The following is a 23427-nucleotide window of genomic DNA, read 5'->3' on the forward strand; positions in this document are numbered from 1 at the left end:
ACATGTCTTATGGACTATCAGTTATTCTTTTGTGTGTATATGCAAATCTTAATTTAAGTCAACATCTACTACTTAGAACAGTCCAGCATACATTTAAAACATATGTAATTTAATGTAGAGGCTTTACCAACCACAATTCTTTTAAGAAATTTCCATTCCATGGGCTATTTGTACAATCCTAAAACATTATTTTCTGACGTTTTTGCTATGTATTGTTGTTATAATCACCCCCTGGCCTTTTGTCCTCCTGAGAAAGTATAATTAGGAACCCCGAATAGCCTTCGCTATTCTGTTTGTCTAACCCTTTTTCCATTTTTCACCTTTCTTAACTAACTAGTCTAGTCTTTTGAATCTATCCACAAAGAGTGGCTCTTTGGTGTCCCCAGTGTTTTGTCCTGTGTTCTCTACACACACTTTGCAGTGGCCATGTGAACGGAGGTCAACGATAAACCTGGCAGTTTTCAGAGTGAGGGTGCTCAACCCCAGTGTGCTTATTCTTTTCTCCTGGGAGTTTTCCTTTTCTCCCCTTTGAACGAGAACAACATTCATTGTCACAAAGAGCCACCATTGACTCAGAGTTCACAAACGGTGGGAAGAAAGGCACTGCTTAGAAGGTTGAAAAAGAATTTTTAAACTCTGCTAAAATAATAGTATACTTGTTGACAGGGGAAAAAAACAAAAGCAAAAACAAAAGCTGCCCTGAGGATGCCGTGGTTAAGTGTTTGGCCAGTGGACTGACTCCCTCAATGGCTCTGCGTGAGAAAGATATGGCAGTCTACTCCCGTGAAGATTTAAAAGCAAAAACAAAACACAGCCATAGTCACTTCTTAGTCAGAAGGACCCTGTAGGTCAGGGAGAACTGTCCCTGTGGGTTTCCTAGACTGGAACTCCTTATGGGACTGGAAAGCCTCATCTTTTTCCTGCAGGGCACCTGGTGGTTTCGAACTGCTGGCCTCAAGGTTTGCCCCCCACCTTATAAACACCGTGCCACCTGGGACAGGGCTCTCACCCGGTAAGATGACAGCCTGGGAAACTGTATGGGGTGGTTCTATTCCACCCTATAGGGTCTTTGTGAGTCCGAATCAACCCAACATTGAGGTCTTAAATCTGAACCCCAGACTCAAGGAGCTCCTCGACGTGTGCATAGAATACAACCTACAGTTGGATATTATTTTAATGTGTGTAGCGCACCCTTCTTTTAAAATAAAGTTTGGTATCTATCAGAATTCTTCACAGCCCTCAAATGGGATGCGCAGAGACTTCTTTCTATAAGATGACCTGTAACCAAATTGCTGCCTCAAACCGCAGTGTCTGGCAAAGGTAGAGAAGTGCTGCATTCTCTTCTAGTCACCTGAACTCTTATCGTGTAAGGCCGCACCCTGCTTCATGATGATATAGTTGTGACTATTTTATGAGTAATCCAAGCAGGGAGTCATGTAACTAGCTGGCTCTCGGTGGACACCAATGGCTCCCCAGAGGAAATATGCTGCTTAGTTGCCACAGTGCCCGAGTCGCTCCTCGTTTGAACATGACCGAGGCATTTGGTATTTGGGAGCAGATGTACATGGACGGCACCAGAGACAGGTGCAGCATGGAGCAAAGGGCACTTGTCATGTCGGAAACAGGAAACTAGACACATATGGTTGCTTGTGAAAAGTAAGACTAGAGTGCAAGGCTGTCCATAAATAAGATGAGGGAAAAGGGAAGGAAGTAAAGACTAACCACAAGGTCAGCAGTTCGCAACCACGAGCCACTCAATGAGAGAAAGAGGAGGCTTTCTACCACCATAGAGTTACAGTCTTGGAAACCCACAGGGGCGGTTCTACCCTTCACTAATGAGCTACAATTGGCTCGATGGCAGTAAGAGATTAAATGACTAGGACGGTAAAGTACTGAAGGCAATATTCATTTTGTTTTTCTTTTTTCAGTTTTGCCCATGGATTGTCTTATATCTCTAAGATAGTAATAAATAACAAACAACATGATTTCTATATTACTTCTGTCATCATTTTTTATGTATGGTTTGATTGAAAACAACTTCAGCTAGCCAAATTAAAATTGTGCTTTTGATCCAGATTCTAGCAACATTACCAGGAGGAGGCAACCAGGGGTGATAATTTTGGCCCCATGTGTGGAGGTGGTTCATGCTTTGAATGGAAATATAGCACATATCTGATAAGGGCCAGGCTTTCTTAATAAGGGCACATATATGTAGTTGGCAGGACTATTCATTCAAGCATAAGCCAATCCTTGAAAACATTGATTTTTTTTTTTAGTTTCACCATATGTGTGATATATACATACATATTTTCCACTCTTTAGCTTACCATATAATGCAATCTTCGAGAAAACCCTAACATTTTATCACTTTTTCCCTTAATCATAAACCAAGAAAAAAGATAGCCTATGGCCTACTCTCATGAAGAAATGATATTTGATTCCTTGTCTCTTCCTCATAGACACACACACACACGCACGCACGCACGCACGCACGCACCCACGCACGCACTTGAAGAGGACTGTGAAAGGTACTCTTCGGCCGTTACCTGGTTGGGATTGGGACCTCAGCCAGCCCTTGAAGCAGCACAGCTGGAGACAACCTGACAAACGCAACTACAGTCCGATCCAAAAACTCGAGCTCCCCCACGAGGATGTTTGACGCTTCAGCACCTGGAGGAATCTTTTTCATAAAATGGAGGTCAACCTGAGAGTACCACAAAGGAGAATAAGCTGAATTGAGAAGGCAATACTATGCTCTATCATATCCTCGCATAGTACTTCACATAGGGTATAGTTTAAATAAATAGACATCATTTAAATAACGATGCATGGCTATCATCGTTAAAGGACTCCTAACATTAGCAGACAAAATTTTAGAGGAAGAAAAAGTATACAGTCAATTAAATGAATATACCAGATATTTATCGCTTTCTACTACATAACCTTTATTTTGTACACATTATAATTAATATTTGAAATATGCCTATTACAAAATGAATGCAATCATATTTGCCATATAGCATACATTATGACTTTAACATTCATATTTATTGTAATTGTTTTAAATTCTTCACATTTTATCCTTGACAGGATAATACTTCCATTTTAGTTTTCAGCAGAGAATTTTAGAAATGGCAGATTAAGAAAAAACAAGAATAAAATTAGCAACATTTGGAGCTACTGAAAAGCCATAGCTGAATTTGATATGAGATGGTTCAAATGAATGCACACAAAAGGAAAAGCAATCATGAGCAAGAAGAAATGCTAGGTCAACAGGTGAGGTCTGAGAAGGGATGAAAAATATCAGTAAGAAGAAATATTATTTTTTGTGTTCGGGCTTCAGTGGAAATCAAGCAGTGAGTTAAAAATCAACTTTATAAGGCCGACGTTTTTTAAAATTCATTTGAGCCGCTTTTTATAAAGTCAGTGGGTCAACAGAATGAGTTTATCCGCCTTAACAACTGGATTTATGCTTTCACATTAATGAGATGGGGGCCAAACAGAGTGGGAAGAGTCCAGAGAGAGAAAGAAGAGCTTGGGCAAGTGTGGCTAAGCCTGGGATTTTCATTTTTAGGCCAGATCATTCTTTTGTAGGTTTAATGATTTGGGAATGCTTTTTACCCCAAATTTTTAATTTAGAAATAAAACTACTTAATACTCTTAGGAGGAATCTATTAGAGAGGCATAGGCACAGTGTTGCGACTAGATTAAATATGTTGCTTCCTAAAATCACAATCTCATTACTGCTATTTGGAAGTCTTATCACTAATTCCTTTTATATAAACAATAAAGACTCCACAAAATATAGAGCCCAGTGTAAGGCGTAAGGACTACATACATTTGATCACAAAAATTGGATACAAAAATAATCTGTAGTATCCCCTTGAAAATATCCCATAAAACCAGCGTTCTTTTTACATTGAAAAGAAGCATGATTTAATAGAGCAAAATTGCCCTTAACCAGAAATACATGACAAATATTATAAATTACAAAGTTCTCAACCTACAAGTTTAAAATAATTCATAAATCATATTCACTAGGATGATATATGATATATATTTCTCTTTTCTAGAATCTAGCCTATTAATTTATAGAGGAAAAAGGTTACATTTCATTCAATTTTATTATGGTGTCTTTGCATTTTCTACTTAGGAGAAATTTGTACATTACAGAGCTATTTAGATTAATATTGCTTTACTACAATGCAAATCTTCCCAAAAAGAGATTAAAAGATTATGCATGAATTATGAGGTTTTTATGAGAAAAAAGTATAAATTTCCATAAATCTTTAAACATCTCAGAGTAAATAATTCAAACCTCCCCCACCCCCATGTAGAGAATAACCACAAAATGTTAACATCCAGAATAAAATTTAAAATGAGAAAATAGCTTTTGAAGCCAATCTATAATTGAGTGTTGATTTGAGATGTATTGTTGTAGCTGTGATGAAAAGTTCAAGTCTCACCTGGAAAAGGTCCAGACTCATGGGAGCTGTAGCCATAATCACTGAGCTCTGAGATTCCTTGGGCAAGTAGCAATTTTAGAAATAACTGCTTTTGGCAAAAATTTAACTAAATAAGGGATTGCATAGTGTACTAAAATATTTTAATTTTATAAATGAAACATATCTTCTTTATATATTATTTTTGCTCTGTTAGATAATGCCCAATACATCACTGATAATAGCTTTAGAAAAGGCATTAAATTATACAGAATTTAATTTTCAAAGTAGTAAATTTATGTTTTGATTCTAAAATGTGATCATTTGTGTTATGTAATACAAATCTTGGTGAGGCACTATATTTAATGCTATACATGATTCCTAGGTTATCAATATATTTGAGGCAATATATTTTATCTAATTATACTACTTGCTACACATTATGTACAATATAAAATGTATTTCTACATTTGTGTTAACATGTAATTAATCAAAATCGTGGACTACAATCTAGCTATCATTTAATTAAATAGCAACAAAAATCATATGTCAGGACAATGTAGCCACATGCACAATTACAGCTAAGCTCGCTCAAAGGAGCCCTGGTGGCATGTGGTTACCTGTTGCGCAGCGCTAGCCACAAGGTCGGCCATTTGAAAGTACCAGCCCCTCTGAGAGAGAGAGAGAGGCGTTCTACCCCTCCCTTAGAAGGTGCAGTCTCAGAACTCACAGGGGTAGCGCTACCGTGTCCTATAGGATCACTAGGAGTCAGAATCGATTTGATGTCAGTGAGTTTGGAGGTTTGTAAGATAACTCGGCTGATGTAGGATGATGTACATCTCTTAAACCATTTAAGGCACATTAAATCATCACTATTGTTAGCCTTATGTAACTCACCAAAGAGAAGCAGTTCTAGCCATCACATTAGGGATGGATTAATTAAATGTTTGGCCAAATATAGCGGGTTAATATTTCAGTTGGTAATTTTGTAAATATCCAAATGGCCCTTGGCAGAAAACGATTCCCTACCTTGCCTTAAGCAATCCTCAAGTGGGCAGAAACACTTGGAGGAGATATAAAGAAACACTGGACTTTTCTGACCCTTTGAACAGGATCTTGAAGTAATCACGCTGCATCTCATCCAGATATAGACTTACACTCATGCTTCTGGTATCTCTCTCTCTCCAGCCTTCACGCCAAGAGAGAACGGGTGTTTTATTTGGGGATTTTGGTATTTAGGCTGTTCATGAGAAATGTTCACATCTTAGAGGGGTTGAGATAATCAGAAGATCTTGCTGCTAATGGAACCATCTGGGTCAGTTATACACTTCAATGCAATACAGAAAATTCAGATGGAACCACAGGAAGAAATGTTAAGTCTTCGGGCCATTATAGAAATAAAAATGCATGGACGTCAAGTAGATTCTGACTCATAGTGGCCCCGCAGGACAGACTAGAACTGCCCCTGTGAGTTTCCAAGACTGCAGCTCTTTCCAGAAGCAGCAAACCTTGTCTCTCTTCAGTGGGGCGCCTGGTGGTTTCACACCGCTAACCTTGCGGTCAGCAGCCCAGCACATCACCGCTGTGCCACAAGGGCTCCCATTACAGAAAAAGGAGAAGGTTAAGAGGGTTCCCGAAGGGAATGGTTTGTGACACTAAGCTAAGCTTGAGCAGCTCTCTTACTCTCCCTGGAGTTCAGCTTTCTCACCGATGACAGGAGCAGATGCCTAAGGGTTTTCATATTTCTAAGAATTCGATCATCTATGTTTCATATGCTTATGATTAAGGCAAAAGAAAATTATTTCTACATAAAGAAGTGAAATGCTATTTGTATTATTTGTAAGGAGATGTGCCACCAACATTTGGGAAGAACTAAAATTAGCATCTTCTATATGCCTGTTTATAAAACAAAAGGACATAAAATGTTTTGACACATCTAATTTTTAAATGTATTATAGGAAGCTAAAACCTCACAACTCAGATTATATCCTAAAATGCTCCTTAAATTAAGAAGTTTGATGGACCTACATTAAACTATGTAGATGGAATACAAATAGGACATAGGAACAAGCTGCATGAAATAATAAATGCCTATTAATTTTTTTCATAACACGTCAAGGTGCTCCTGGGCTATTGTTCCTAGATCTTGTCTGAAATTTACAATATATAACGGGACAAAATAACTTGTAAGCTTCCTAAACTTTGGTAAATTTACTGCCAAACTGAACTAAAGAAGCTAAAATATCTTAATTTATGTACCTGCAAAATCTGACACTAAAATGTGTTTCCATGGTGATCATTCATGACTGTTCATTTCAATGCTCTATTCCTCTGCTTTCCCAAGTTAAAAAGGAAGAAATGTTATCCAATGTTTTCTTATTTCTTCCAAAATTAAAGGCTTAGTGTTATTAAATCTCACAAGATTCACTCAATAATCAGTACGTAGGCATTATTCAAGGAATTAGAGATCCAATAATAACAGTAAATTCTGCTCTCATATTTATTTTGGACACTATGTTTTCCACTGACATCCATAACAATAGTAATAATAACTATATTTTATTGAGCACATACAATATCCTAGTATTCTGCTAGACTCTTCAAATTGGCTAGCTTAATGTTTACAATAAATATATAAATCACTATTGCTATTCTCATTTTACAAATGGAGACAAAACAAAAAACAAAAGACTGAAATCTGGAAAAATTCGCCCAGACCAGATCTACTCTTTGAGTTAGAATTCAAGGCCTCACGCTTTTAAATCAAAAGTCACATTCTTTCCAGTGTGCCGTGCCGTGGAGAAGAGACTGAGCAGCTGAGATGACTGTCACACATCAAGAGCTCGAGGGTTCAAATTGTCTATGAAAAGGGAGAATGGGCCAGTGAACAGAAGGTGAATAGGAAGAAAGGGGCGGGACTTAAATAAAGTGTGTCTCATTCTCCACTAATTCTTACTGCTTGGGAGGACCCAAGACAAAGACCGCTCTCACCTGGTGGCAATCTTCATTTGGGTTCTAAATTGTTCTAGAAGTTGCAAAGAAAGGTCCCACAGCTATATGCAAAGTGATGTGGTGGTATCAAGTTCAGGGTCAAAGGGTGAGCTGAGTGGCTTACTATATTTGTGTTTGAGCATTTTAAAATGCTCTTATCATATGAGGGTAGGCTAAGGGTATAGTTAATAGGGTTTATAAGTCCAAAGGTTTCAATGGTTATCAGTGAATGGCTGCAGACAAGGTCTCTCAGGAATGCCTTCTTCTTTGTCCCTTTGCAGTGTCTTCAACAACAGCCACAAAGGCTCACTCACAACCATGATTTCTGAAGGGGCCGGCTGGGCAGTGAATTTCCAGACAGAGAGGACCGCTCAGAGGGCAGATACATGTCTGTTGTGTGTCTGAAGGGATAATCTTGACAGATTGTATTGACTGGGGTGGTGGGTCAGGAAGAGGTGGCACAGGGGCTTGTGTACTGTGAAGCATTAAGAAACCTGAAAACTACATTGGTGAGAAAAGGCAATGCAAGTTGTGCTGAGCAATGTGTTTTCTGACGAGACAAGTCACTTGCTCATTCTTAGAGGCAAACAAGAGCTGTTCTCCAAGAATTTCATTGGAAAACTTTATCCCTCCCATCCTAGAGCCCGGATCTTGTTCCTTCAGACTGCTTTGGGTTCTCCAAACTGAAAAATCATTGACAAGCATAATTTGTGCCCTCAAGGATGCCAAAACTACTTAGGGTGTGGTGCCAACCAAAGAGTACAGAATTCTTCAGGCGAAGAGTTGGATGAAAACACCACCCTTGAAGGGTGTAGGCTCGATGGAGGATGTGTCAGGAAACAATAGCGTCACATTTTGAGATCTGTGTTGACTACAGGTTTTCACGACTCTGTTGCAAAACTTTTGGACTCGGCCCATGGTGTTAAGGCTTTCATTAATAAGTAAGCAGCTTCTTATGTCATTGCTTTTAAGATCATGTTTCCGGTTAGGACCAGAAATTAAATACATGGCGGTTTGAGACAACAATGTTATTCCAAATTGCAGATGAATGAAGATGTAATGCTTTTAAAAGATACTTTTTTTAATTGGAGCGGCAGATGGAATATGTTGAAACTGACTTCATGTTTGAATTGCATGCCTCCACACAGTGCAAGAAGCTTTGAACCGCTGTAGAAACAGAGCCCACGATGCCCTCACCTCTCTCTCTTGCTGGTGTGGAGGTCCTTTTTCATGCCTTTGTTTCATCCCACATGGACTAGTATGCCCCTTTTGTTGGCCTCCCAGTCCCTGCACGCATAATTAACAGACTTAAGCTGGTACACCACACTCCCACGCAGATTCCACTGGGCACCAGAGGGGAGAGCATGCACATCACAAGACCTCACTCATTCGGGCATTGACTGAGGGATTGTACCCCAAGGAACTAAGGGATATCAATTGTTGCAGAACTTTGATTTAGGATACTCCCTCCCAGTCCCACCTCCTCCCACTGTTACGATTATTGCCAGTGCTAACAACTTCAATCTATCACTCTGAGTTACCAGGGTTTCAGCCACTCAGGTAAGAGGTTTGTTGCCAATATTAGAACTCCTACTCTTTCCCATTTAATAGTTTGCCTACAGCAGCACGTTATAGAATGTCAGTGATTTGCTCATCTCAATTACATTATTCTGACAAGATTTTATTTCCCTAACATGATCCACTCACGTAAATGATTCCATCTTCAGTTGTCTCCAAGTACACATACTACGTTAACATATTCCTTAGTAGGTTTTTATTCAAAACTCACCTATGTTCTCCAAGCGATTCCTTAAATGCCCTTCTCTAATTTGCAATGATAGTAGAATTTTATAGTGTATGATTTGCTTTTCTAAACACATAGGAAAAGTGATTTTGAAAAAAAAGCAAACATTTTAAACAAGAAATTAAACACTTGTGAAATTGCCCATAAAGCCAATCATTCTATTTTATTTGACTTGAGTTTTATAACATACCAAGTGGCTGAAACCTGAGAAATGTGCATTGACTTCCACATTTGTTTTTTTGAATAAGCAAAACTTGACATGTAGAATTCAATACTAACATTATCCATAAAACATCAAGCTTTGGTTATAAGAATGGGCATGCAAAAAATTGTGCCAACACTTCTTAGCAATGGGTAGGGATTTCTAGGCATCAGATAGCAGCTCATTCAGATGAAATGCTTACCTTGCTAAAATCGACAGTGCTGTTTTCTCTGCTCACATCATTTTTGTTTTCAACAGAGGCTGGAGCAGACTGAGGGGAAACAATGTGACCTGCTAAAAGAGATCATCATTACAGAATACAAACAATTACTGACATCATTCTAGACACACGGGATGAAACATCAATTTCAATTAAACTAGATTAACAGTTTTCTTAAGTTTATGACATAAGCATGAAGGGTCAATATCAATAGATCTATATCAATGCAAAAGTTCTTATTTATCAATTACAGATAGAAATGGGAGAATTTCTTCAAGAAAATATAAACCAATTCTCAAATAAAATTCAAACGACAGGGTTCTGCTCAGAAGGATCATGTAGGAAAAAAATTTCAGCCTCATCATTTTGAAACATTATTTGTAAATTTCAACCAAAACTAACAGTCCATTTCTTAGAGATCAGAAGGAAATCTATTAAGATTGAAGCTCAGATTAAGGAATGTAAAATCTTTTTTTTTTTAATTTGGGAAAAGTGTTTAGTATAACTCTCTTGCAATATTTAATTCTGATTAATGATCAAACTGACATAATTATGTGGCTTTTTAAGAGGTTTACCTTATGAGAATTACCATTAATTTTTAAGTATACATTTTAGCTCATTGATTGAAATTATACATTATTAATGGAATTTTAAAATTATGTAAATTATGATGGAATCATGCACCATAATAAATGGCTAAAATATTTAAACATACATAAATAAAACAGGAAGTTATGTTTTTTTTAAGGGGGATGAATATTTATTCTGAAAGTTCACAGAACATTTCTATCTTCTATTGCATCTTAAAAACAAACTAGAAGAAGAAAATTCTTTGACAGTAGGTTTTAGAGCTTGCTATATGAAAAGTTCAAGGAGTCCCTGGGTGGCTCAAATGATAAAGCATTGTACTACTAGCCAAAGGGTTATAGGTTCAACACCACACAGTGGTGCCCTGGAGGTAAGGCCTGATGACCTTCTGTCTAAAGTTCACAGCCTTGTAGCCTACACAAAGAGGGCCATCGTGAATCAAAATCAACTTGACCCAAACCAAAGCCGCCAACATATGAGAGGTTAAGAGTCTCTGGGTGGCCCAATTAGTAAAGCGCTCCACTATTACCTGAAAGAGCAACCCTTCAAGTGCACCCACAGGTCAAGTGCACCCACAGTTCAGGTGCCTCCCAAGAAAGGATCTACTTCTGAAAACTCAGCAAGGGGCGATCCTGTGGGACACATGGTGTCACCATCCCTCAGAATCACCTCGGCAACAAACGTTTCCTTTTGTCTTAGCTAGAGGTTTCGTTAGAAATATCTTTCCATCAAAAGATCCAAACAATGGGAATATGACTCGTGTCTGTCATTACACAATAGTGTCCAAAAACCTACTGCTGTGGACTCAGTGCCGACGCATAGCGAGTGTGTAGGGCAGAGAACTGCCCCTGTGGGTTCAGAGAGGAGCTGCTTACAGAAGTAGAAAGCCTCGTCTTTCTGCCACCGAGTGGCAGGCTGGTGACGTCCAACTGCTGGCCCTGCAGTCAGCAAGCCGACTCATAACCCACTACGCCACCCGGGCTCTCTTTTCAATAGTCTAAGCATACTTCTATTGATCTGTCTGCACAAGAAAATATTGAGCTTGAATTGTAATAGTTTTCTATTCATGCTAAACAGCAAGTTCATCATTCGGTAGCCTTTTTTTTTCCACTACAGAAAAGATAATTGTATTACTTAAGTCAGAGGACCGTAGAGCTGGAAAGGAGGCAATAGCAAGTAAAGGTTCGTGAAAAGTCATCGTTCACTAATTCCAAACATTCTTTGCAGTAATAAGTCACCTGATGTCTGTTTGGATTTAACGGATATGTGATAAGAAATTAATGGGATTTACTTAACTCCAGATGTCACTCTTCTGTAACTTACTATCCCCACTTGTTATTTTTGCTGTGAAACAAGCAACTGACAACCCAACTTTGAAGCCTTGACCATATTTATGATCAGAACGCATTGGCTTCAAAGTCCTCGTCTTCAAAGTCCTATCCGTCTCAGATATTGAGAACACTCTCTTCCCTGTGCCTACCTCTTTTCTCTATGGAAATGGCAGCATCTTCAAAATTCACCCTTTGCTTTAGCTCCAGGACCTAGCTGTCTGTACCTACCAGAACATTTTAAAATTTGGAGTGCGGAAGCACATAAAGTTTTCTTTGAATTATTTACAGATGACCCACTCTTTCTTTACTACCTAGAAAATCTAAGTATGATTAATAATTCTAATAAATCACTTTCAAATATTACTGTAATTTTGATTTTTAGGCTATTAAGACACCCAAACAGGGGTCAGGTATTAATAGGCACATTTTTTTTTAATGCTTTAAAACTTTTACTGCCAGAAAGTAATAGGCTTAAGGCTTTTGCGGAACTAAAATATTTCTCTCTTTAACTATGCAAAGTAAAATAGTACATTTTGGGAAGATAAAAATAAAATGGTATTTTAAAGCAAATTCACCTCAAACCATGTACAAAATTTCTTATTTTAGTATATGCCAGGGAAATATATACACTTCACTGAAATGTCAGACTTAAGCTGCATAACTTATTTTCATTCTCCCATTTCTAACTGCAATATGCAGCTATGACTGTGAACTGTTCATTAGCAGCCATTCAATTTACCATTCTCAAAATAATAACTGCAATTTTAAAAAAAGAACCTTTCACATAATGCATTTGTGCTACTGACAGATGTCTTCAATCACCAGTTTCACATCCTTTCTCCATATTTCCATGAGTTAGAACATTGGATATATTTAAACCCAAATCTACTGAATGTTCTGTAATATTGAGGGGTGAAATTCAAGGCACAGAAAATTAAATAAATATATATTTGTTCCTTTTTAATAATGTATTTCTTGTGGTATAAAACAGCATGGTAGGACACTGATTTAATGACATCTGTAAACACACACACAAAGTCGTTCCAAAGCAAAACACTCAACTGTGAATGTATTGAACTGACCAGAAATTAGGTTGTAACTCAAAATTTTAAGAAATTGAGGGATATATTTTTTCATATGTGTACTTTAAGCAGAACATTTCATAAATTACCCTCTGCTCCTGTAATATATTTAAAACATTATTACTTGTATTTCCTCTTGTCAGTATTAATGTGTTTTGAGATTTGTTGTTCTAGGCTATTGTCATTTTAAGATTGATAACAATTTACAAAATGTTATATCACAACAAAAAGGAATTTCGAAATGTTAACAAGTATTTTAATTGATAACCACAATATATTATACCCACAATAAGATTTAACCAGCAGAAGACATACTAAAACCAAAATCAAACCCCCTGCCATCAAGTTGATCCCTCTCCTCGCCACTTTTAAACAGAGTTTCTGAGGCTGTAATTCTTTATGGGAGCAGACAGCCTACGCTTCCTCTCAAGGAGCAGTGGATTTGAACCACTGACCTTTCAGTTAGCAGCTCAATGCCTAACCCACAGTGCTACCAGAGCTTCTCAGGAGGCAACCTAGAGAATAGTAAATCCCATGCTAGTTATAAATTGTAGAATATATATGCAAAGATTATATCTAATACAGGTTAAAAAGCAATTTAAAAAATCAAAACTGATATAGGCCTAAAAGACACAAATGTAGATTTTGTTCTATGTTTCTGAAATAGTAGTGAAGTATTAGAGATAAGTATTTAGTTAAAGTATTTGGTCACAATATGAAGTTCTGTACAGTTTGAAGAGCATTCCAAATCCATGTACTATTTTTAAATATGAACATTAATTTGTTAAAATGAAGCCATACATATCTTCAATGCTGTATCTGAAAATTTGATCAGATACAGAAAAATGCATAGGGGCTAATATTTAAAAGTTAAACTAACATGTTTGTCTTGGGTCCTAAATAAGTATGGGGTCAAGCCAATGCTGACTCATAGGAGCTGAGGTGAATGGAATCAGCTATGGGACTCCAATTCTGAGTTGGAATCAACGAAATGACAGTGGGCTTGGGGTTTATTCATAAGAAAAATCAATGTGTTTGGGTTTTGAAAAGGCACCTCTTGCTTTCTAGCAGGTCTCTAATCTAAAATAATCATAAAATATTAAATGATATGTTTTAGGCACAGGAATTTACTTGCAGAACAAAAATAGGTATGTTCCTTATGGAGCAAAAAAGAGTTTCCCCTACAAAAGAAAATAATGTAAATTTAGGATTTAGCACTTGTATGTGTGTGGAAACTTTTTAAAGGCTATTGTTTATGTTAAGTTTTCTATTCACTATACCACAATGCTTGCAAACATAATTGTTTGCCTATTTCTTTATATAACCTTCACTTTGCACACTAATCATTGTCCAGGTCAATATTTTCCATAAGTGAATATAATTGCAATATTTACATTATTATAACATAATAATTTAGAGTCATGAAGAAGGCCATTTAAAAACAGACCAAAAAATTAAAGATATATGTGAACTTAATAGTGTTACTATCTTTGGGGTAAATATTTAAAAACTGATGCATATTAGTATGAGTTCGTAAGTGTTCATGACTATTTAAATATAAATGTTAAAGAAAGCTATCATCATCTATTTACCATAATTTGTTTTCTAAACTGTTACATTCAGAATTCTTCATCCAATATCCAAAATTCTAATATTTATGTATTATTCATCTTATCAGTTAAGCTATACATCATGTAGTATCCATAGAAGCATCTGTTTGAATTAATTTTCCTTTGAGTTATGAATTCTTCTTTTATCTAGATAACCATGTAGGGGTCATATATCAGTCAGATAAAAGGCTATTGTAGACCACACATTTTACCAGGACAAGTCCTAAAAAACAACTGGGCTGACAATTAACCAGAAAAAAATAAGCATTGCTTTGCTGCCTGCTACCCCCTGACTTTCTCAGTAAATACACTGCGTTATTGGAAAAGTCATTTCCAAGGAAAGACATTTCTCACAATGTCGGGATGAGGAATGTGAGACTTTGCCACACACTATTCCCCAACCTTAAGTAATTACAGGAGTTTTTAAAAGTAACTATCAAAGCATTTTATTACAGAAACACGACTGTAAATATGTTCTGAAAATGTCTGCTGGTCTGACTTGTTTCAGCCTCTTTCTACAGTTCTTTTTCAAATTAAATTATGTACACACGTATTACAAAACAGCAGCTTTGAAATTTCTATTTGGCCAAATTCAAACCAATAGATAAATCATATATTGCTTAAGTGTATCGTTGTTTGACATAGAAAACCGTGTCTCTTAGAAGGAAACTGGGTTGAAGACATGGCAGTACATCCCGAGGAACCTGGGGACCCAGCTGGTTTACACTACCTCAGAGACCTTCAATGCACTTAGCATGCCCAAAGGGTAGGAGGTGAGGGAGGTACAGAGATGAGATGAGCCTGTTAGAGACAGACACAAGACAGAGCAAAATAAAGAAATATAAAGATGAATGACAAGGTTACATACATGAGCAACAATACATTTATTCATGGAAACAGAGAATATGAAGAAAGAAAGACTAAATATTCAGAAAATGTTGATTAGGTGAGCTATGCTTCAAACACATGAAAAGAATTTACATAATTAACTTGGAGGGGAAAAAGTCATACCTGAAAATAATTAATGTAATATAAGAAATAAGCAATTTAAAGACACCAGACCAGAACTATTTTTGTTGTTAAGAACTAGTCGGAAAGACATGAGCTTGACCATCAAAGACACAGTGACACCAGTACATCTTCTCCATTTTCTGAACAGACCCAGCCACTGAGTCAACAAAGTCATCTTGATTTGTTTGACAAGTGAAAAGTATTGTCTTTATAACACAATGGTTTAATGCTATCCCCTACATGAATCTTTCAACCTGTCTTCTCTTAAGTTACTCTGAAAATTACTATTCTCACTATTTTTTTTTCTTTGAAGGGAAAATATTATAATTCTTAAACTCTTGGCATCACATTTCTGAGACCACCATGCTTAACAACACTATTCAAACACATGGAAACATTGTCCATCTGAAAACAAAAGGGGTAGCATTTGTGAAAACAGCGGTGACGAAGACACACGGTTAATTTCCAAAACCTAGAAATAAAAATCACCCACGATAGATACGTGCACATTGTTTTAAGGGCTGGAATTTACCCAGACCTAAGAAGTCAAGTCACGTCCCAACCCTTCAAATCAAATGGTTTCATGTAACTTATGACTTCAAGCAATGAGTCAGAAATTGTCTGCTCTATAATGCTTTTGGAAACGATAAGTAAAAGTCAGCATTCAGATTTAGAAGTATTCTGCTTAAAAGGGAGAAAAGAAATGTGGAGGAAAAGAAACAACATTAGGAACCACTAGGAAAGAACACAATGGCTTCGAAGACACTCCGTGCCGAGGAAATTAAGAACCTTAAATTAGTTTGATAAGTTATCATAAAGTTGATGATATTTATAATAGTTTCGTAATAAAAATGTCTGCAATCACATTGAAGGCGTGACCAAACTGATAAATACATGTATCGACACAGCTTTCTTTCTAGATTGTTTCATGTAAAAGACTTGTTTTTATTGTCAGGAAATCTCTCTAATTTCAAAGAAAGTACTTGACTATTTGTGAGCTATTTCTTTGGAATGCTTTCTACCCACATCCTTGTCTGAGTCCTAATGTCAAAGTAGCTATTATTTTTCTATTATTTTTGCGGTTGTTTTCCCAAATGTAACTGTCACTTTTTATTGAAACATCAGAATCAGGCATTTAATTCTCACAGTTTTGATGCTTAATGAAAAGTGAAAGTTAAACACAGCATGGCGGCATTAAAAATGCATGGTGAATCCATAGCATCGGCATCTTCGCTGGGAAGAGAACGTGCAGAACACCAAATTAGGGGGAAAAATTACACAACAAGTAAAGTAAGTGTATTTGAAGGTGAGATTGACAAATTATCACAAATCACGAAAATGGTATAAACAAAAGAGTGTGGATTTGGGAAGGAGAGGAGCAAGTCACTACACTATGTTGTTGATCGAATCTGCAAAGCAAGGCAGAGCCGCACAGCAAACACAGAACACAGGCTCCGAATGCTGAACATTCGGAGGAACTTCCAAGGGCGCATGCGCAAGTGAATTAAGGAAGTGGTGCATGTTCAAGCGCATGCGCAAGTGAATTAAGGAAGTGGTGCATGTTCAAGTGCATGCTCAAGTGAATTAAGGAAGTGGAAATCCTACTCTAGCTGACCCTTCCAGACTTCTTTATAGCATCAGCCCAATTTGGGGAGAAAGTCAATTGTTTTGCCTCAAAAGGAAAAAAAGGCCATTCAACTAGAGGAGGGAACTTATTTCTATGCTTGGAAGGGGAAAATTACTCAGCTTTTAACTTTTTTTGAAAAAAACCTCATTCTGTTCGCTCACTATTCCACAATCTTAAAAGAAAAGTGTCCATTGGCCCTCAAGGTCAAAGGACATTCCACCAGAGGAGGGAACTCATTTCTATCCCTAGGCTTTGGAAAGAAAATGTATTTGGCGTTTGTTTTCTGGGAAATCCTCATTCTGGTCACCCCCTGTCCTATGTTCTTGAAAGAAAAAGTCAAATGTTTTGCATAAAATGCTCTGTTGCTTATGGTTTTAATAATAGGGTCACTAGTCTTCCTCTTTTGGAAGTCTTTAAATCCTTTTGGATCTCTCATTAGTACTGCACACAAAATTTATATTGCTACTGCATATTTATAAACAGAACATCCAATCTACATCTATGGCTGTGAATTTTGATTTGTTTGTTTACCTAGAGTTTGTCAGATTTGGAATTTCATACATAAATTGCAAACTGTAGTAATAAAGACCCTTCACACTTCTTTCACTTACGAGTAGGAGATTTATTTCTAAATTAGTAAAAACCTATACATATTTTCAGAATTGCCAGCACACATAATTATGTAAAGCGTGCGAGGAGCAAAACAGAGTCACAAGGAGGTGTTATAAGCCTGGGCTTAGAAAACCATTTTTGACAGCATATTCTACAACAATACTTAATTGGAGATATGAATCTTATTAGAAATGTTTCCAAGTTTTTATGACTGTAACGTTTGCCTCCAAGATTTATGTGTGTTCAGATAAAGGGTGATGGGACAGACGGTGACAGAATCTCTCAGAACCCAGTTTTCAGAAAACCTAGGAGTTGCCTGAATATGACAAATAGGCTTTCAAAAGACCTTGTGTTTATGTGAATCTATATGCAGACTTGTGATTCACGGCTGCGATTCTATCATCTCATCTCGTACCTAACAGAAGTTTACAGCAGTAAAGGAAAATGTCTAGGACTACAACATGTCTATTATAAAATGTCGATGACAACAAATCAACATTTGCTGAGCAAAATAGTATCATCTTCCCTCCAAAAAACACAATGCAGGCAAATGTTTTGTCTAGTAAACAGTATTCCAAATGAAATGTCAGATATAAGCAATAACTGCTAATCTAAAATCTTTACCTCTGCATAAACATATATGCTTTCTATAGACGTGTATTTTATTTCTAGTTACTAATGAAATAGTAAAATTTTAGAAATGCTTTTGCGTTACTTTGAAAGTGTGTTAAATGGTTATTGTAATGTCTAGAAGGTTCAAAAACCCTTATTAAAGGATGTCTAGAAGGTTCAAAAACCCTTATTACAGTGTAACATAAGTCCATCATCAAAATAAGTGAATATTTATGTTTCTGAAACATCACCATGTCAAATAAGTACAAAGTAGTGTTGTAAGCATAAAATGCACTGCATTTATAATGTCTCAGAATATAGAAGTTTCAAGTTTTCATTTTTGTGCATCATATTTTAAAATCAATTGTAATTTAGAATATTAATACATTTTAAATGTATGATGTGTTTTAAAGTAAATTTGACAACAGTAAAAATTTCCATGAGATAAGTAAGTACAAACTGGTACATATCATAAAGTACTTACAGCAATCTTGATGAACCTCAGATATATGAACATATATAGGTTGGCTGTTCTATATAACAATGACTTATATCCAAGCATTTCAAGGACTTTAAAATCAAATGAATATTTCAAAAATCTTTTTCACATTAAGAACTTGTCCTATATTCTGATCCAAAGTACAAGGGGATACCCCCTCCCCAAAACCAATGCCGTTTGTTTGTTTGTGTTGGTGTGAGAGGGATAGAGCATTTGGAGTTCCATCCACCAGGTCAGACTGTTAATCAAGCTTTCTATTTAGAGGTTCTGAAAAGATTGCATAATAGTGTGTGACCAAAAAAAAGGCCTGATTTGTGGCTGATGGGGGACTGGTTTTGCCACCACGGCAATGTACCTGCTCATGCAGCCATCTCATAGTGCCAGTTTTGGGCAAAACTAAAAGACAAAAACATCACGCTTCTCTTGCTGCATGCACCTTATTCCCCTGACCTCACTCTGTGTGATTGCTTTTTTGTTTCCATGAACGAAGAGGGACATGAAAGAACAGCAATTTGACGATGGAGAAGAGGTGAAGACAAAAAGGGGGCTTAAAAATGTTTCCAAGGATGGAATCACAGATTTGACAAATGTATTAAGGGTAATGGAGAGTATTGTTGGGGTGCTAACATTGTTCTGTAAAAATAATTAAATACATAGCTTTGAAAAAAATTCTGGTTTGGGGGGTGTACCCCCTCATATATCTAATTATCTTTATATAGTAATTAGACTATTTCTTTTATATGTGTGTGCATTGGTTGAATAGTCTGAAAACTGGCAGAAATTCCCAAATAAAGCAAAGCGTACAGCAAACTCATTTCGATACATTTGTGTGGAAGGCAGCTCTGAAGCTTTTGAAAAGAGGCGTGAAATGATACGTGATACTCCATGCTGTCGAGACACGTGCTTTAGGTCAGGGCTGAAAATCAAAATCTGTCTTTAAAAGCTTTGGACAAGACTGCTTGCTGATTTTTATCTTGTTGAGCAGGAGACTTTAATGGCCGATGGGCGTGAACACATTATAACTGCATTTTCCTAAGTGGGACTAAAGACAAGGAGAGGTGGTGACATATTTCTAAGCAACAAGAGAACATTTGCAAGGGCCACATGGATCCCAGCAGAGGATGACAAAGCATAAAGTAGTCTGTGCACCCCCCATGGGGAGCTAGTCATGACTGCTGGAAAATGAGGGTGGCATGTGAAGTAGTGAGAAGGGCAGCTCCATGGGTGCTTAAGGTGCCAACTGCAAAGAGCAATGAACCCAGGTACTGACACCCAAGCTGAATATCAGGGGGCTTCCGGAAGTTTCTGGAAAAGTGGAATTAAAAGATAATAGAATTTTTCCATGCACCTTTTAAAGCCCCCTCACGTATGCAAGGCCTCAAGAAATGCACTGGCTGGTATATCTCCGATGGAATTACTGACTATGAACAAAAACAAGCCAATCTCCTTTTCTTACAAAAACTAAGTGGTGAGCTTTATTCATGATAACCAAAATACAATCAGTGACATAAGTTGAATCATTGCATGTGAATTTTCAAGCTAAGGGAATGAGACTAGGCCTCGTTCGAGATGCAATACACAATGAGTTCTTAGGAGTTGTAAGTCCCCATTGCGTTCATTCATGAGCCTTTAAAGAAATTTAAATCTCTACAACTTAATGCTTAGAAATAGAAGTATACACGCATATAAAAATAAGCAATTCTATAACAAAAACCCTGAGCTTCAATAAGCCATTTCCAAGTAAAGACTGTCGTAAAGGGTTGAGAACCACGTTCATATTTTAGTGACCTACAGTAGGCACAAAGAACACAATAATGAAAGAATTACCATTTTTATCCATGGAATTTGGTTCTGACTGCTTTTTGCCAATATCAGCAAATGAGCGGACAATGGGAATCCTGTTGGTGAGTTTTTTCTGATTCTGGTGATGATGCTGTTTCATCAGTGCCTCGTGGACTCTGTGGCGCATATCTTCGTGGAGCTGACCCGAGCTCACTTGTTGGTCCAGGACCATATCTGAAAGGGAAGACAGGAGGAAGATGAGCCTACTTCTCCTGCCTTATATCTATGCCGCCGTGGTCCAAATGTGCATGAATGATACTAATACACCCAAGAGTGTATTTTTCATCTTAAAATGTTTATGAATTCCTTTAATCTCTCCAAGTATTGACCTTATAAGCAGAAGCTTATTTTCCTTTAGGGAAATGTAGCACAAGGAAGAGTTGGACAAACTCTCATTGCAAGCTTTAAATATATAATTATCATATGGAATATTAGTTTCTCAAATGAACATAGTTCTTTATATAACTATATAAAGAATATAAGTACTTTGTAGTCATCTTTATTCACACTACTGGGAGAAAACAGAAACGGAGATAAGGATAATATTAAAAAATCAATGTTTGAAGTAGGAACACGGTTTCATATTTATATTTTAATATGATTTACTCCCATTTTCTAATAGAGAATAATTTCCTTGGGCCCTCTTTAAATTAATAGCAGTCCATCTGAATATCTGATGCCACCACGCTCTGCAGTTTTCTGAATTTGGAAGGAAACAACTCTCTGACCTTGCTACAAAGTAGTCTTTTCTCAAACCGCCCTTGAAAATGTATTTAGATATAAAAGTCCTCTCCAAGTAAAAACAAAGGATAAAAGTGAAATTTTTCTGAAGATTATAAAACTGCTCTGAGTCAGAATCAACTTCGTGGCAGTAAGTTTGGCTTTGTTTCTTATAGATTTTTTTAATTACTTATTTCTACTACTTAAAGAAAACAAATTGGATCAACTTGCAAAATGATGAAGACTGGGGAAGAGATGGATGTTGTAGTAGTATTCGCCTTGCTTGGGTCCACAATGGATGCTCCCGGAAGCAGCCAAGAGATCAAACTACACACCGCATGTGGGTAAGTCTGCTGCACAAAGTCTCAACATGTTGAAAAGCAAGTATGTTACTTTGAGAATTAATGTGCGCCTGACACAAGCCATAGTATTGTCAAACACCTCATATGCATGTGACAGTCAGACATTAAATAAGGAAGACTGAGGAAGAACCGGTGCATTTGAATCAAGGTGCTAGAGAAGGAGATTGAAAGTACTGCCAAAAGGACAAGCGAGTCTGTCTTGGAAGAAGTACAACCACACAGCTCTGTAGAAACAATTCCAGTGAGAGAAATCTCATGTACTTTGGACCTGTTAGCAGGAGAGGCCGGTCCCTGGAAAAGGACACCAGGCTTGCTGAAGGAAAAAGCCAACCCAAGCTCACTTCCGTGGAGTCAGTGCTGACTCAAGTGACCCCCCTGGGTTTCCGACATGGTCTACGGGAGTTGAAAGCCCAATCTTTGTCCTGCCGAGCTGCTGGTGGTCACGCCCCACTAGCCATGCAGATCACGGCTCCACATGACCATTGCACCACAGGGCTAAGTGGCAGCAAAATAGAAGACCCTCCATGAGACGGATTGACAGAGTGGCCGCAACAATGGGCTCAAACACAAGGACAATGGTGAGGATGAAGCAAGACCACGCAGTGTTTCATTCTGTTATCCTCAGGGTCGCCGAGTCAGAACCTACTAAACAGCACCTAACAGACCCACCAGACTGACCGTCGCCATGCGTAAAGCGAGCAAATTGTCATTTATCGCCAATAAAACAGGTCGATGAAAGAAGGTATTTTAAATTTCTGGTAATGTAAAGATTTGCTACCAAAAATGTCAGTGTAATTACCCTAATTTCAGATTATAAAACATACACTTGATATGGTTTTTTTAAGGCATTAACTCATAGGTCAAAGCAGACTGAAATAGATATATTTCTTCCATTTCTATATTCACTAGAATTAACGTTTCAAAATTAGCAGACTCCTCTCTTATAAACAATGTTTTTCTCCAGTATAAAAGAGAAAAGCATTTGGGAGCTAGAACTGGGTCACTCTAGTACATTCTACTGTATTGTTTTGCAAACTTGAACAACCTCAGTTGTTCTTATTTGTAAAATGGTGTTAATAATATCTATCTCATATTGTTTACAGGATTAATGATATCAGACACCTGACACGCACCCTGAGTCTCAGATTTTCTTTGAAATTTCCACTACATACATAATTGGTTCCTGGTTCAAAATGTTTAACCTAGTTTGAGTACATTTTCACCCCCCCATATTTTACAATGAAAATCAATTGGAGGAAAAGTTGGACTTATCAATCACAGGAAAACCAAACCAAACTAGTGAAGAACGCTCTGTGTTTTATTGGGACACGGACAGAAAGACCAAGGTTAAGTCTGGCTCTGATGCCAGCGCTCAGTGACTCCGCGGCATCCCCTCCTCTATGTGCAGTCGGAGGAAATAGATTGTTTGGCTCTTTCTGAAAAATTCTTTTTACACTTACCCAGAAAAAATTCTCTCAAACCCAGTCGACACAGCCTCACCCATCCCCAAGCAACCACTGGCAAAAGAGGTAGAATTGGGCTTTTCACCCTGGGCCAGTTTTCTAAACCAAAGGCAGACAAAAGTTCTCTGTAAAGGTTCCGGTAATAAATCCTTTAGGTTCTGCAGGCCACGTGGTCTTTTGCATAAATACCCTGCTCTGTCTTTGTGGCATGAAAGCAGCTACAGAAAACATGTAAAAAAAAAAGAATTTGGCTATGTTCCAATAAAACTTTATTTATAGACACTGAAACGTGAATTTCATATAATTTTCACATGACACCAATTATTAATATTTTCCCAACCATCTAAAAAGGGAAAATACATCTTAGCTATCAATTCTCACACAAACAGCCACAGGGCCATATTTAGGC

General features: G+C 37.3%; 1 protein-coding gene across 5 annotated transcripts in view; it reads right to left on the reverse strand.

The window, feature by feature from the left end:
- Positions 1 to 20647, reverse strand: part of LOC101650336 (sodium-driven chloride bicarbonate exchanger) — a 114925-nt gene extending 94278 nt beyond the window's left edge. For 2 of the 5 annotated variants that reach the window (XM_045298832.1, XM_045298822.1), the window contains exons 1-4: positions 20459 to 20647; positions 9642 to 9733; positions 8631 to 8720; positions 2547 to 2704 (exon numbers count right to left, since the gene is read on the reverse strand). In XM_045298832.1, the coding sequence (XP_045154767.1) occupies positions 2547 to 2704; positions 8631 to 8720; positions 9642 to 9733; positions 20459 to 20645 (527 nt within the window). In that variant the 5' untranslated portion in view covers positions 20646 to 20647. The remainder of the gene's footprint in view (positions 1 to 2546; positions 2705 to 8630; positions 8721 to 9641; positions 9734 to 20458) is intronic. The other 3 variants (XM_004703919.2, XM_045298841.1, XM_045298837.1) reach the window with 3 other exon arrangements.
- Positions 20648 to 23427: the final 2780 nt, after the last annotated feature.

Source organism: Echinops telfairi, unplaced genomic scaffold (genome assembly GCF_000313985.2).
Source record: "Echinops telfairi isolate 266 unplaced genomic scaffold, ASM31398v2 ScPeMD7_4;HRSCAF=17, whole genome shotgun sequence".
Classification (NCBI taxonomy): Eukaryota; Metazoa; Chordata; class Mammalia; order Afrosoricida; family Tenrecidae; genus Echinops; species Echinops telfairi.